This window comes from Rhinolophus sinicus, chromosome 2, assembly GCF_057876585.1.
Source record: "Rhinolophus sinicus isolate RSI-liver-muscle chromosome 2, RSI-T2T, whole genome shotgun sequence".
NCBI classification, from domain to species: Eukaryota; Metazoa; Chordata; class Mammalia; order Chiroptera; family Rhinolophidae; genus Rhinolophus; species Rhinolophus sinicus.
This window is the reverse complement of record NC_142502.1, coordinates 1,454,841-1,470,395: the sequence shown is the minus strand read 5'-3', so window position 1 is coordinate 1,470,395 and position 15,555 is coordinate 1,454,841. Positions and strand designations below refer to the sequence as shown.

General features: G+C 57.3%; 2 protein-coding genes across 5 annotated transcripts in view; one reads left to right on the top strand and one right to left on the bottom strand.

The window, feature by feature from the left end:
• The window catches only part of KIF25 (kinesin family member 25), a 26,976-nt gene extending 18,594 nt beyond the window's left edge, over positions 1-8,382 (top strand). The window contains 8 exon segments of the mRNA XM_088794782.1: positions 568-642; positions 2,575-2,724; positions 4,142-4,318; positions 5,378-5,529; positions 6,901-7,101; positions 7,480-7,608; positions 7,611-7,634; positions 8,243-8,382. Of these exon segments, the coding sequence (XP_088650908.1) occupies positions 568-642; positions 2,575-2,724; positions 4,142-4,318; positions 5,378-5,529; positions 6,901-7,101; positions 7,480-7,608; positions 7,611-7,634; positions 8,243-8,382 (1,048 nt within the window).
• FRMD1 (FERM domain containing 1) overlaps positions 5,201-15,555 on the bottom strand; it is a 33,517-nt gene continuing 23,162 nt past the window's right edge. For all 4 annotated transcript variants that reach the window (XM_088794964.1, XM_088794954.1, XM_088794952.1 and 1 more), the window contains one exon: positions 5,201-15,555. In XM_088794964.1, the coding sequence (XP_088651090.1) occupies positions 15,337-15,555 (219 nt within the window). In that variant the 3' untranslated portion in view covers positions 5,201-15,336.

Sequence of the window (15,555 nt, the reverse complement as noted above, 5' to 3'; positions counted from 1 at the left end):
GTTCCAGTTGTGCGATGGGTTGCACCTCTTGGAGTCGACTTCCTGCTTAGCTTTACTGGTTCCTGCTTGTACACATGGAGCCACATGACCCCCCTTTGCACAGCGGGCCACCAGCCCCACGATGCCATTACTGTTCTGCTCCACTGACCGGGCCGAGGAAAGCAGGGTTTTCAGGAGCCTGAACATGAAATTAAATATTGCATATTGCCCGGGCTATGATTTTTGCATTATTGTAGGACCCACTTGGGCTGGTTTAATTACATGGGAATTATGTGGTGCCCTTTCTTTTTTTTCTTGTTTGCTTGCTTTTTCTTTCTGCTTTGCAAGTGTTTCTCTCCATCCCTGCTTCTTACATTTTTATAGCAGGAAATGAATCTCACTCTTTCTGAAGCTCTGTTACACTGAAAAGTAATAAAGTTCATCTTTCATTGATGAAAACTGTGAATGTTGACTGAGTTGGGGGCGTGCATGGGAAGTTCAGGAGGGATGCTATTTCCCCGGGTTTTGAGGTTTGGGTACATAGATCTGTTTCCTTTTACTAACGCATCCGTTCACTGTGCCTCTCAGGGTTTACGGGCCAGCTGAACCCCAGAGAGAGGTGTTTGGAGACGTGCACCCCCTGCTGACATCTTAGACGGGTGAGTTAAACTGTTTCCGGTCCGTTACCCCAGTTCCAGGCACAGCAATTGGGTCTTGTTCTTGCTGGGAATGAGAATGTAACGTTGGAGTCTCAGCATGTGATGTGCCTGTAGTGCAAACCCATGGCCAGTGTTGGCTCCCTGTGTCCATGAGAGGGGGAAGGGTGGACACGACAGGAATTACTGGACCTCGGGGTCCAAACAGTGTTACATCCATGCAGGTTTCAGGCTGCACTGATGGCTGCGTTTTTCTCTCCAGGATTTTTCACATCCTGGAATTTTCTAAGAGTCTGTTAAGAGTGTTAGCATTAGATTGAGGGGTGGGTCCCTTTGGGAGTGAGCCTTCCACCCGTGGAAAACACTGCAGCTGATATCAAAGACAGGGACAGAGGGGCTTCTTTCGCAGTGACGTGCCACGCCCAGACTTCCCACAACAGGGTGTTTTGGAGACTCCAGTTTGGAGGAAGGGCCCACGCGGAAGTGCTGGTGGGGACAGAGCTGGGCCTGCCCAGAAAGGCTCCTGCACCGCCAACTTCAACAAGACGAAAAGGGCAATCACAGCCTTGTTTTCTAGCCAGAGCTCTCTGGCATCTGAAGGGCAGCATGGGTGCCCAAAGGCAGTGCGGTGGCAGGTCACAGCCGCAGGGACCAACCGACTGCGGGTCTCTGAGGCACACCACCCACCGCCCACGCCATGAGATTTTTGTTTCGACTCTTCCTTCAGATTTTTATGTCCATCCAAAAAAGTTCTACACTGAAAATGGCAGAAGAGGCTGTTTTTTCCGTTTTTGTTTTTAAAGTTGGAGTCTTTTAAGTAAGCAGATTCCAGAAGTAAAAAAAGGCGTGGTGGTTAAAATGATTTTTGCCAGAGTTCCCTTTCTGTTACAAATATGAAACAGATGCCATCAGTTTATGTCCCGAGCTGCTTCTGTTTTCTCCACCTCCCTACAGGGTCTGAAAGGTCGTTTTAGGAGCCGACGCACTTGCCATGGTCAGAGGGCTCCCCCTGCTCAGAAACTGAAACTCGCGTCCACCTCCTCAGGGCAGGTGCAGCAGACATGCATGCCTGGGGGCCTTTCATCTGCCCCGGAGACGCTGGCGGGGAACAGGACTTAGCGTTTCAGTGTGGTGGGCCAGGCTCACCTGCCTGTCCACGGCCAGGAATATACATTTGTATCGTAAACTTATTTCAAATATTCCTTCAAATGTTTCAGTCTTCCAGTGGACATTTTGGGCTAATAGCACAACCGGAAGAAAATGTAGGCGTCTGTCCATAGCCCTTGTGTTTTGCGAAATAGCTGCCGTGAAGTAACCCCAGAGTGTAGGGCTGCAGGGACCAGGCCAGCCTGTCACAGAGACATTGCCCATTCTGGCTGATGACAACATGAAAACCCAGGTCCGTTGGGATGACAAAGGGCAAGACACGATGCGACCTTAGTGTGACTGTTGTGAGCAATGCTAGTGGTCGTATCTGCAGCGGGAAGAACATTTTTAGGACCTCAGTAGTAAATAGGCAGACTTCCGGATCCTTCTGTAGGCATCACGGTAAGCCCGGCAGCCACCACTGCACTGAGCTTGGAAGAGGTGGTGCCGAGGAGGGTCTGGCTGGCGAGTGGGCTGTGAGCGGTGGCCAGAACCAGCCGCTGTCTGCCACTGGGGAATGCTGAGACACCGAGGAGAAATTGGTGTGCATGAGACACAGCTGTGCGTGTGCAGCTGTGACTATGATTTAATCCACCCTGTGTAACCTAGCAGCAACAGGCTGGGTTAGCAAAAAATGGCCATGGTCACACAAAAGCCTGGTTTAGAAGGAACATGTCACAGAGGGTCACAGTGAAATGCAGGGAAGCTTTTCGTGCAAGGGATGTCTTTCTCAGTCCCAGGTATGGCCAGACCGGGCGTGTCTGGCTGCACTAAGGTGTGCCTGGACTCCTAGGCACAACGTCTGCACCACGGCCTACGGACAGACGGGGAGCGGACAGAGGTACTCCATGCTGGGCCCGCACTCTGAAGAGGGGCCTGTCCTGCCCCTGGAGTGTCACAGCGACTTGGGACTTGTCCCCAGAGCGACTGAGGAACTCTTCAGGTACCTCGGTGGCAGTAACGGGTGACAATGAGCAAAGAAACATGACAGCTGTGCAGGGAGGGGAGCGGTGGGCAGTGTCACCCTGCATTGTAACTGTGTGTCTTGCGTCTCGAGCACTTTGCTTCTTCAGGATGAGGGCTGAAGACGAGTTGGCAGAATCTAGACAATGAGTCAAGGCGTGTGGGAGAAATAAGCCAACGCATGAAACAAACATGTTCTTAATTTAATGCAAGAAAATCTTTCAAATTACCTCCTTATTGTTGTGTAGATAGGAAATGTCTAGTTCAGGCCTGTGACACAAAGACACGGGCTGTCACATGGAGGGTGCAGTCAGGTGCTGAGGTCCCTTTGCTTGTGCTCTGTCCTCGCGGTGGGATCGAGGGGGGTGCTCTCTAAACGGCTCCCTGGGTTTTTCACTTTCCGTCACTGTCCTTGGGGTGCTCCCAGCAAACCCCAGTGCTGAGAATCAGACAAATCTGAACTCATTGCCAACCATTATTTTTACCAGAGAATTTCATTTATTTTTCCTGCCATGTTAGTCTTTTTAATTTTCTTAATTGTTTATTAGAAGACGTTACGTTATTCATAGCTCTCCGTGGCCCCTGATGAAACCTCAGTTCAGTGGTGGACACATCCAGGCCGCACTTTTCTCAAATACAAACAGCGTCCACCACTCTGGGCGTCCGGCCTGGTTCTTGGGCGTCTTTGTGGACAAGAAAAGCACACTGGTCAGAATCACATCAGCCACGTTGCTTGGTGGGGGAGGGAGTGAAAGGGACAGAAGCAGGGACAAAGCAGGGACATGGAGGGGCTGGAGGGAGGAAGGAGGGAGGCGGGAGGGGCCCAGCTTGTGGTCAGCCCCCCTTGGCCTGGGCTGTGAGGTTTTTCTCTAAGTGCGCAGTATCTTTATTTTTAAACTTCTGTAAAGTCAGCACATAGCACTTCAAAAGACAAACCAAAATAAGAGACGTGGTTGTTTTCAGGAGCCCGGGTGGGTGTCAGGGAGGTCGTGGGCAGGGCTCCGCGGAGGTACCGACGGGTGGCAGAGTAAAGGGCTCAGATGCGAGCTTCCCTGAAACGGGTAAGTTTTAAAGTGAAGAAATGTGTTCCTGGAAACGTGCTGACGACCTAGTGTCTTCACTGCTTGGGGTTCTGAGGGCGCCGATGACTCAGCTAGTTGATCTAGCTATACCTCAGGTGGCACAACTTTGTTCCCAAGACAGTCGTTTACCCTGCAGATTCAAGGGGATCCCCTCCCACCTGTGTGACCCTGATGATAGGACGTCATGGCCCGTGCTCACGGAGCACACGTTTGCTCAGTGATCATTACGTGTCGGAAGTCATGCTGCCACCACTTGTTCACGGGGTTTTCTAAGTTCCTCTGACAGTTTAGTCTCTTGTGTCCCCTCCCCCCCAGACTTATTTCAGAAAACCCGTCAAGGAGGGCAAAGGTTGGGGTCTCCATCGTGGAAGTTTATAACAGTGACGTTTTTGACCTTCTGGCCGAGGATACTTGCACAACGCTGCCTGGGCTCAAGTGTGAGGTGTTGACGACCAAGTTGGGCAGGAAGGAGGGGTCGCCGCTGACCTGTGTGTGAGTGCTCCGCGGGCCCACCTGCCTGCGGGGTCAGCCTCAGGGACCCACGGCTTTCCCGAGGACCCGTAGGCGGGATCTGCCCTTTTCTCAAGGAAATGGTTCATTGTGTATTGTGGTGCTCAGCTGTGCTGCACAACCTTCAATTTACTTTAGGATTGTCTTTTAAAATCACAATCAAAACAAATTAATTCATCCTTTAAAGTGTCTTCATTCAGAGGTGAGGTATCACCTCCACACTACAGATGACCAATGGGCTCGGAGAAGTTAGGGAGTTGCCCAAGGCCACTCAGGTTCTGCTGTCCCTGACAGCCACCGTGAGCACCAGTGGTACAGGGTACAATCGTGTGTCATCTCGTGAAGCAGCAAGGCTCCTCGTGTTAAAGAAACATGCTACTGAAGCCGTGTCCCCAGGTCCACTTGTGTGTCAGGTTTGCCCCCAGAGGGACTCACCTGGTCTGGCAGCACGGTGGCAGGTACTGCGACGTCGTCCTCACCCACGAGGGTGCAGGCAGGGCGGCCAGTCCTGGGGTCTCAGAGTTAAGGAGGGGGTCGGCCAGCTGTTTAACATCTGAAAAGGCCTGAAGGATTGCATACATTTACGAGGACATGTGTGACAAAGAACCAGACTTCCAGCTTTTGATCAAAAAACCTCCTGCAGATTGAAAGTTCTGATTGGCTGTCATATCTCATTAATTCAAATGAGGAAATAAACTTTTATTTCATATATTTGATTTGATGGACAAAATACTTTGAAATCTTGGAGTCCTTGCATATATAATACATAGAAGAACGCTTGATACTGAAAAGGTGGGGAACCTCTGACTTGGTTCCCAAACAGTTGATTATTTCAGGGGAAAGCAGTTAGAAAGACAGTGCCAATAAAAGTGGAAAGTGTGCTTTTTAATGTTTTGTATAAGATTCTCTACTGTCTTGAAACAGGAACACTTAGTTCACAGAAGAGGTTGCCGTTAGCCGAGTGTTACAAGCTGGCTGGGAGCAGGGGCCGCCCCCGCCCGCACACCAGGCCGCTCCTGCTGACACCAGTCCCATCTGCAGGTCTGTCTGCAGCGCCCAGGAATGCATGACGCTTGTCGGTGCAGGTCTGCAGCTCAGGGCTACACGGGCCACGGCCGTGCACGCGCATTCTTCTCAATCTCACCTGATAATAACGGTGACTCTCACCACAGCCCCCTGCTGTGACAGCGCTGGTAAGTGGCTGTTCGTGCCCAGTCAGTTGCACATAATAGAAATCACGTAAGAAGGACTCAGCACCCCATAGGACCTGGGGCTTCATGCAGCACCCGAGGGTGGGAACGGCAGCCACATCTGTGGAGGGTCTGGAACCCAAACCCAGGAGGCCATTGGGCTCCGAGGCTGAGAAGAAAGGGACACTGGGGGTGGGAGGGAGGACAACGCTTTGTGATATAAGATACAACACAGGAAGAAAACTAGGGCACATTTGTACCTAGGAATATGGTGTATTTATCATGAATGAAAGTATAAATGTGATTTCAGTTTAGAAAGAGGTTACAAACCACTACGTAAAATGAAGCCAGTTTAACAGAGCAGCAGTGCACACGTGGGGAGGGCGGTCAGGAAAGCCAGGGTAGTGACCCAGGGTCACCTGCAGGGCCTGCAGGAACATGGGCTGCAGGACACCAGTCCTGCCATCCGTCCAGTGCTGGGCAGGACCAAGGGCTAAGGGTCTGCAAGTGCCAGGTCACCTGCCAGAGCCCACACTCGGAGGTGGGCGGGTCTGGGGCCCAACTTCCTGTGCACCAACAAGCCCACCACAGGCGTCTCTCTCGGGTCTGGGCCAGTGAGGGGTGGATGCTCCTGACCCATTTGTCACCAGGGCTCAAAGGTGGCCCTGCAAGCGGGGAGAGGTGAAGGTGACACACACATTACTAGCAGCCCCTAGTCCAGAACTCGCCCTCCTCAGTCCCAGGGCCGGCCTTGCCCACAGGGAGGGCTGGGCAGTGTGTGGGCACATCCTGCCCGGAGCCCTGACCTGCCATGCCCCACTTATGGGCACGGGGGTCCAGTGTGGATTTATGTTCTTTTAAAAAATTTACGTATGTGTATTTTCTGTGTCTTCTGCAGTAAGTGTATACTATTCAGGTTTAAAAATAATCTTTAAGCAGTCTATTTAGAAACAGCGCACAGCAAAACTAACATGTACATCAAAATGAACACTTGATCAGGATTTTTGTGGAGGCTTACCCAACGAAATTGTAGTTTTAGGACTTATTTCTATAAAGCTGAATAGATTTTTCTGACTGGGATTTTAATGAATGTCATTAGCAGATCTTTCTAAGAAAGCTGATTCGAGTTCCTTGGTACCAGTCAGTCCAGCTTTCCACAGTGGATGTGCTTTGTCTTGCTGGTGGTTCATATTTTACCCAGAGCATCCAGTTACTGTGACACGGCCCCTTCCCTGTCCATGTGTGTGAGGAAGTCATGCAGCTGGTCCCTCTGTGTGTGTGCGGTGTGGCCCTTTGGCCCGACATTCAGAAGGCTTCAGCACGGAGGGAAGCTAAAAGAAGCTTCTGGAATAACTGTTGTCACTCTCCTTGCAGCAGACCGCGGGTCAGATCCATCACTGCTCACGGAGCCTGACTGCCTTGCGCCCCAGCAGCCTGAGACAGGGGGGCGGCGGAGCGCTCACCACAGAGCCTTGAGTGTGTCCCTGGGGGCCCCGCCTGCATGCACCGCTGGGCACACTGAGCAGGTGTGCGGCAAGCTGCAGCTGGTGGACCTGGCGGGCAGCGAGTGTGTTGGTGAGTGAGTGACGGCTGGGCTGCGGTGTGGCGTCCTGACAGAGCCAGATTGCGGGCAGGCCCCCACGGGTCCTAAGCACGGGGTCCCTCTCTGCACATGATTTCAAACCCGTTATGTCTTAATGGATTGTCATTTTACCACTGCAGTCGTACAAGCCAGTCCAAAACGAAGGTGGTCCGTGCCCAGTAAGAGCGCCTCCTGTTGGTGGCCGTGTAGCTTGTCAGAGGACGATGGTAATGTGAGGAGGGGTCTCCCCGGCTGGTTCAAAGCCACTGTTCCCGAGAAGTCTCCCTTTTGCTTTTCTGAGTCACGTCGTGATGCCTCCCAAGAGTTTGGTCAAATCCTCACTGTATGTGGCTGGTCTCTGACTGTCCCAGGTGTGTCTGGAGTGACAGGGTCAGCCCTTCACGAAACTTCCTTTATAAACCGGAGCCTGGCCGCCCTTGCAGACGTCCTGGGGGCCCTTTCAGAGCGCCGAGGCCACATCCCCTACAGGAACAGCAAGCTCGCCACATGCTGCAGGACGCGCTCGGTAAGGAGTGTCCCCTGGAAGAGCTAACCGCTGTACCCTGCTCCTGCGGGGAGCAAGCTCCTCCCGGCCACACCTCCTGTGGGGACCTCCTGGCTCTCAGGTCAGTTGTCTGTCCTCAACACCCCTAGCAGTGTGTGCACAACTAGCTCCCTCCACAGGCAAGCACACGGGGAGGGGACAGAAACATGGGGTCCAGGGCGGCCTGTGCTGAGCCTCAGCTCATCTGGGCTCCTGCAGGGTAGAAGGTTCTGGGAGCAGGGCTGCGGGGGGGGGGGGGGCCCTGGTGCCTGTGCCCTCCTCTCAGGCCTTCCTCCTTCCTTCCCTCCCTGTTGGTCCTTAAAGCAAAGGAAGAGGCCGAATCCCCTGGGGGAGAAGGCCTGGGTGCTCCTCTCCCGGGACCTGCAGGAGGGAGCATGTGCATAGGGGAAACCCGGCCCGAGCAGGTGCCCCTCAGGGCATCTCCTAACCCCCAGGCTGGTGGGGGAGGGCACCTGGGCCCTGGGCCCTGCAGCTCTGACGCGGCACCACTTGGGCCCCGCCGTATTCCACAGATGCCTTTTCTTCCTTGGAATTCTTCCAACTGCATACTGTTACTTCTTTTTTTAAAGGAGGTGACGCAAAGTTGCTGGTGATTCTGTGTGTGTCCCCCTGCCAGAAGCATGTGGCTGAGACGCTGCAGAGCCTAGGGTTCGGGTCGCGTGCCCGGCAGGCAGAGCGGGGCCGCCCAGCCCCCCGGAAACCCCAGTGAAGGAGAGGCAGCTTTCCCTCCTTAATGTGTTTCCTGCCATTAATCTATAGGTAATATTTGTACCCTTTAAATAAACTGACTTTGGACTTGGTAAACCTCATGGTTTCCAAGGGAACGGCCATAAACAATGGCAGAAGCCAGAGCATAAGCAGGGACCCCAGGAAGAAGAGGCTACCGGGCAGCCTCCCTCAGCCAGGCGGGGGTCCTGACGGCGCAGCCCCGGGGCAGAAGGAAGGGCCCGAGCCGAGCCTGCTCTGCCAGCTCCCTGTTCTGCAAAAGTCCCGGCTCTGAGCAGGTTCTGGAACCAGACTCGGGCCCTGGTGGTGGCTCTGTGTCCCAACACATTCCGTAGACCTCCAGCCCATGTTGTCTGTGCAGCGAGGCCACTGGGAAGTGCCAGGACAGGCAGATGCGCCGACAGCAGGCGTCTGTAATTATCCTCCTCATGTCACCCGTCATCTGTGTTGCCGCTGTCCAAGCCGCCATCCCAGAGCTGGGCAGGATGTGTGACGCGTGCTGGGACCCTGGGCTCCAGCCTTGGGGGTCTGCAGACGGGCAGAACGTGGCTCAGGGAACCTGGGTAGGGAGCGTGCTGTGCCTTTATGTCCTGGACTCTTCGAGCAGTTGTTACCGACTGGAATCGACAGACAGTGCAGGCTCAGCCTGTGTCCCATCGTCCTCCAGAGTGGCAGCTGTCCACCCATGACCGGGGCCTGCGGCTGAGTATTAGCGAAGACGTGCCTGCTTCACCAGTCAGTTTTAGCTGAATGCCGTGTTTTCTTCGGTTTTAACCATCCTGAGAAATGCCCACCGGCTCCCCCAGGCTGCAGAGGGGCCGTCCACCATGGGGGACTGTCCGCGTGGCTCTCTGCACGTCACCTGTCATCCTGAGGGATGGGAGTGTGTGGAGACAGAGGGCAGTCCTCGGTGGGGGGTGACTGGAGCCTCCGCTGCCACGGGCATCCTGGGGCAAAGCTCCCAGCCTCGCAGACCCCAGAACCAGGACAGGGATCGACGTGCCCACGGCGGCCCCATACCTGCCCCCCATATAAACACTACGATGGTGGGGTACAGGGTAGAGGGCACACAGGCCAGTGAGTGAACCCAGGCCCTGCCATCCCTGAGGCAAGTCTGATACAAGGAGGCCCAGGGGAGGGTCCTCCAGGTGGCTGTCACCACTTCGGGGACTCTGCCCTTCAGGCTTGCCCCTCCCTCCAGGTGGAGCTGCTCACCCGGGACGACTGTGGTCCTCGTGCCCTCATGTCCACACTTCCTCTGCTGGACGCCCTTTCTGGGGGACAGAGAAGCCTGAAGTCCCCTGAAGCAGAAGCAGACACTGGGAGGCTGTGGTCTTACAGGTGGCGGACATCCACTGCATGTCCCTCGTCTGTGCTGGGGGGGCGCACCCCACGGGGCTCGTGTCACCGCATTCTTGGGACTCACAAGGACAGTGAGGCCCTCTTCTTTGGAGGCCTCCCAACTGCAGGTCCCCCTGAGTATCACAGATGCTGTCGTCACAGGGAAAAAAAACATCAGTTTCTGATGTGGTCGAACCCTTGGCCCTTGGCTGCCATATCTTTATCTGCTTGTTGGTGACAAGAAGGGGACGCCACTCAAGGCCCAGACGGGCTCCGCGAGACTCGGGACCAAGGCCGACACTGCAGGGAGCTGAGTGGACGGTGCTGGAGGCCATGGGTGGGGTGGTGGCAAAGGCAGAGTGACAGAAGACCCTCAAGCCAGCGACGGGGGGCCCAGCCACATGGCGCCCATGTGAGCAGCGAGCAGGTGGGTGCTAGGACTTGTTCCTTGAAAAGCGACCACAACGTGACAGGTCCTGGAACAGAGTCCCGTGTGGGCCTGGGCAGGGCAGGGCCAGGACGTTGAGGCGTCTGAAACTGCGCCATTAGTTGGTGATGGGGACCCTCTTGCAGGAAACAAAATATAGACGCTGTGAATTCTAAAGTAGGAAGATAAATACTCAGAGAAAAATATGAAAATTATAGGTTTTAAAAATCTGGCCAATAGCACAGATAATCACGAAATCCCACGAGGTCACTTTGTAATTGTCTCTGTCACACCTCCGTGACCCCTGGTGGTGTCCACACAGGAACTGGTGACACAGTCCGCTGTCTCCCAGCTGCTCATTGGACTTTTTCTCGTACTGGTCCTTGAAAGGCAGTTTCACTTCTGTGGGACGTGAGGGTCGGTCTGGGCGTGAGGCTGCGGCTGCAGGACGCGGCCCCCGTGCTCAGTCCCGCCGGCCATCCGAGTCGCCAGCCTTTTCTGTCCATGCCCCACGTGCATCCTCCCCAACAGGACAGGGTGAGCTGCAGGGGTCCTCCTGGAAGCCACTGCTGGCCTTTGTCTGAACCTCGTAGACACCTCCCACCAAACCCGACCTCCAGACGCCGCCCTCAGCCCCGTGCCCCCCCTCCCCACAGGCTCCCACTCCTCCCAGGACCAGGAGGGGGAGGGGCATTGAGACTCAGCATCTCAATCACGTGTGATTCAGAACGGCTTCGTTTTGCGAATTTTACAAAGCCCTGTAGCCCGGAGCACACCACTGAGGCCCAAAGCTTAATCCTGCTGGGTCTCGGGTCACTCTGTCCCTGCCTGGTGGGTGTACAGAAGTGTCCTCAGAGTGCCCAGGCCATTGCGGAGACCCCTGGCTGATTCACCTGGGGAGTGGTCTGCACTGTTAAGACCCCCCAGGTGAGACGTGCCCCTGGGGTCCTGGAGGGATGCCCGTTGGGTCTCCATCTGCCCGCCCTCCAAGCCCACTCAGAGTGAGGCAGCTGTTGGGGAGAAAGGGCGCCCTGTCCCCAGGCTGTGTCTCCTCAGAGGGCAGTTGGGCTGGGTGACCCAGGGCCCACAGGGCAAGGGAGGTGAGTTCACAAAATGAGGTGATGGGTCAGATGTTCACTCTGGACCCCTGGGCCCTGTGACGCTGGGAGTATCCTGGGAGCCGACGGCCACAGGCACAGGGCTGCCCCGCAGCCCCCCCAAACACAACTGCCACCAGGTGCCCTTAAGACCCACACCCCAGCAGGACACCAGCCTGTTCCCAGGCCCCAACAAGAACTGGTGGTTGGCTCAGGACTCCACACTCAAGAAGCCCTCGGGGGTTCTTGTGAATCTAGACCCACTAGCTTGACCTCTGACTTCTGTCCAAACCCGGCCCAGGACAGGCTGGGGTGGGGCTGGTGGTCACTTTCAGCCTATGCTTTCCTGAGCCACCTGCCCAGGGAGACCTGGAGGGAGCCCTGTGGGGCTTTGCCTCGTGGCCCCACAGCTCTGGGGACCACACTCCCCTCACTGACACCCACGCACACCTCAAGGTATCGGGGAGTCAGTCCACTCAGCAGCCTGGAGCAGCCCCGACCTCCCTTCTCACAAACTATCCGTTCCCTACTAGCTCAGACCCATTTTCCTGGAAATACCGGTTTTGTCTAGGACACTTTTGGTCTTACTCTACACAAAAGGAAAAGGCGGTTTTTCTGACTTTCCCAAGGAGCCCCCTCCCTCCCTCTCCCACTAGCCGTCTCCCCCCTGTGCTGTACACTGTCACTTCCTCTGCGTGGGTGGGGACGGGGAAGGCCATTGTGGGAGGGGGGGTAGAGAGCAGGCAAAGTCCTCCTTGCCTCTAACTGTCCGTCCACTTACCTAAGAACCAGAGGTTACACAGGGGTTAGCAGACACTGGGCACAATCTTCCACGTGTGCTCAGAGGAAGGGCAGGCGCCCAACCCCTCCGCCCTCCAGTTAGGGGCAGCCTGCATGTGAGGCCGGCACACACCGCACAGCCTTGGGCAGCCGCAGCCCCCAGCACAGCCAGGTCCTTCTGGCAGGTTTAGGGCAGGAGGCAGGCGCCACCCGGAGGAGCCACAGCGTGCCACCAGTGCCCTCTTGTGGCAGTGAGGGACGGGCGCAGCCGGGGCAAGGGGTTGTGCAGGCAGCTGGGACACGGGCTCTCCAGGGCCCCTGCCAGGGACTCCAAGTGGCATAGGGTGCCAGCTCCTTCCTCCGTGCCGTGTGGACTCACCATGCCCGCTCACATCCGTGTGCACACGTGTGGGTGTGCAGGTCCTGGCACCGCCAGCTCACGTCTGCCCCACCCTGCCCATTGCTGCCTTCTTGCGCCACAGCAAATCACCCGAGGGGTGCGGCTCTTGTGTCCAAAAGCTTCTTTAAAGGAAAGCGAGTCACAGACCTTAGATCAGGGCCCCATCTTTTTTTACTATGGGGACCAGTCTTAGTACGGCTTTGAAAACTCCTTGGAAAGCAGGAGTTCGGGCCCCACACAGCTGTGCACACCCCGCCCATCCCACAGGGCTCTGATCAGGCTGCCGAACCCTCACCCTCCTCCTCCATGGCTGCAGACGTGGTGGCCTCGGTAGCCCTGGGCGTGGGGCAGCCCCACCAGGCACGTGGGCACTGGGAACTGTCAGACAGCCCAGGAAGCCCACGCCACCACCATAGACTGGCCCTCATGGGGCTCTGTGCCATCTGGCACCTGCTCAGAGCCAGCTCATGACCTGCCTTGGTGACATCTGCTTAATGAGGGAAAGACTGGGCACAGGAGGCCACCTTGAGCCCTGGGTGTCCCTGCTTGGCCCTCCCCATGGTGGCTCTGCTCTGGCAACTCCAGACTACAGAGATGGGCTACTGGCCACGAATCAGATGAACATGCGCCCCACAGGGCACGGGCTGGCCCCCCACGTCCCTCTGTCCACACAGCGTGGTCGTTCACTGGGCAAAGCCTCAGCGGGTGGCCAGGCTGCCCAGCCCCCGCCCGCCCTGCACGGTCTGTATCACACATTCCCGGGCCACACACAGGGTTTCCTGTCACAGAAAAGAAAAGGGGCCTGCCCCTAGGGGCATCAACCCCGCTGCACCACCCCCAAGTCACCCCCACCGCGGGCTCAAGCTCTGCCCTTCACCTCCAGCACGAGTGAGGATGGACAGGGCCATCAGACTTCACAGCACGGGCAGAACATGCTGATGTCACAGGCCCGAGGCTGCGTGGGAACGGGCTCAGTGACCCACTGAATACTCGGGACTCTGCAGCAGCAAAACACAGGTCAGTTCCTGCGAGAGAGGACACAGGTGTGTGTGTGGAACCCGGGCAAGGGAGAGGGCCGAGCAGCCCACAGAGAAAGCAAGCCACACTACACCCTGGGCCCCTGACGAGCCTCAGGCTGGGAGGTGTTCACCCACCAAGTCCCACCTGTTCCACAGCCGCCCATCCAGAGCCTCTGGAAGGAAAGCAGGGGCCTACCTGGGGTCAGGAGGCCGGGAAGATGTGGCACCAGCCACGTTTCTACCTGGGGACACACACTGCCCATCTACCGAGTTGGCCCCCTCCACCAGTTGGACTCAGCACAGCAGCTCCGCACTGGCTTTGAGGCGGCTGAAGGCCACCTGCAAGCAGCGCCCTGGAGGCGGGAGGGTAGCTCCCCTCGGCCCTGGCTGGCGGCCTGGCTGACAGGAAACAGCCATTCACTACGGCCAGGCCTTCTGGTCTGCGGACACCACTCCTGACCGTGTGGGTCCACTGTCCACCCTGTGTGGGCGCTGAGCCTGGAGCCACGCACCTGCTGTCACGCTGTTCTGCTCACCAGGCTCTCACGCACCGTGAGAGGGCCCCGAAGGCCCCCCACAGCCCCCCACAGCCCCTCCCACACACCTTCCAGGAGTCTTAGCAGCATGGCCTGCAAAACGGCGCCCAGCTGCAGGCCCTGTGCAGCCACCACTGGAGCGTCTCTGCTCCCCCACGTGGAGGGCGCAGGTACAGCCCCATCTTTGCCCCCAGCCCCTCCAATATTCTGGTGGAGGTGGGGGTGGCCAGTGGCAATGACCCTTAAAGGGTGACTGGCACTGACCCAGGCCGGCAGCCAGAAGCCCCTGCTGCCGACAGCTCACAGCCCTGGGGACTGGGGGGAGGGGAGGAGCACATGCCACCGCTCGTTTTCAAACTCCACTTGTGCTGGGAAGGAGGGAGAGACCCTGGCTCTGTGCAGGCTTCTCTTGTGTCCCTCAGAGAGCCAGGCACGTGCAGGACACGGCCGCGGGCCGCTGGGGCTTCCTGCTGCGATCTGATGAGCTCCATGGGAAGCGGGTGTCCACACGGCTGTGTGGTGTGCACCCTTCTGTGGATGGCAGACAGTGGGGTGTCCGCCTGCAGATCCGGGTGACAGAGCTGGGCCCACACCTCACAGAGGGGCCTCTGTCTGCCGGCCCAGGGCTGTGAGCAGCAAGACCTGCAGAGTGGTCTCCCCTGCGCCTGGGGCGGGGCATGACTGTGACCTTGAGCCCCAGGACTCCCGGAAAGCCTGTGCACTTGGCTAGCCATCCAGGGAGAGTCAACGGCAGCGAGAACCCCAGCCGTCCGCGCAAGTTAGAGGTCCTCCACGCCACCACTGGTCCTGGACAGCCGTCGCGAGGAGCTCAGGCCTGCTGTGGTCCCCGGGCCACACGGGACCTGCTCTCCACTGTCAGAGCCGGCACCACGCCTCTGGCAGGTGAAGACAGGGGGAATTGTCTCGGGTAGATGGGGTGGCGCCTGAAGCCTGGGTCAACAGGCACCCGGTTGTGGTGGGCGCCTCTGGGGCAGAAAGAGGGTCAGAGACTGGCCTGACTCGGGAGGCTGGCAAGGCGCCAACGGAGCTGCACCCATGTGGACCGAGGGATGGAACCCTTGCGCCGACTGAGTCGTGCGTCGTGGGCGGAGCCTGCAGCGTGGCTGGATCCCCACATGGACGGAGCCTGCACCACTGGCTGGAATCCCACGTGAACGGAGTCTGAAGAGTAGACGGAGCCCTGCATGGACTGAGTCTGCTGTGTGGGTGGAATCCCACGTGGGCAGAGCCGTGCATTGTGGACGGAGCCCCTCATGGACCGAGCCCCACAGCGTGGACCGAGTTGTGCAGCATGGACAGAGCTGCGCCACGAGGGCCTACACCACAAATTCCTCTGGAAGCTGGTCCTCCCCGAGCAGGTCCAGGAAGAGGCAGTTCGTGGACCTCCTCTCGTGGAGGACCACGGGTCTGGGGTCCAGCTCAAAGCCGAGGGGGCGGCTGCGCGGGAAGGGCTTGGAGCGCGGGGCAGGGCGCGGACGCACGTCATCCAGGCTGCGGCTGTGCTCCTCAATGTGGCTTGTGGTCGCCTCGGGGAC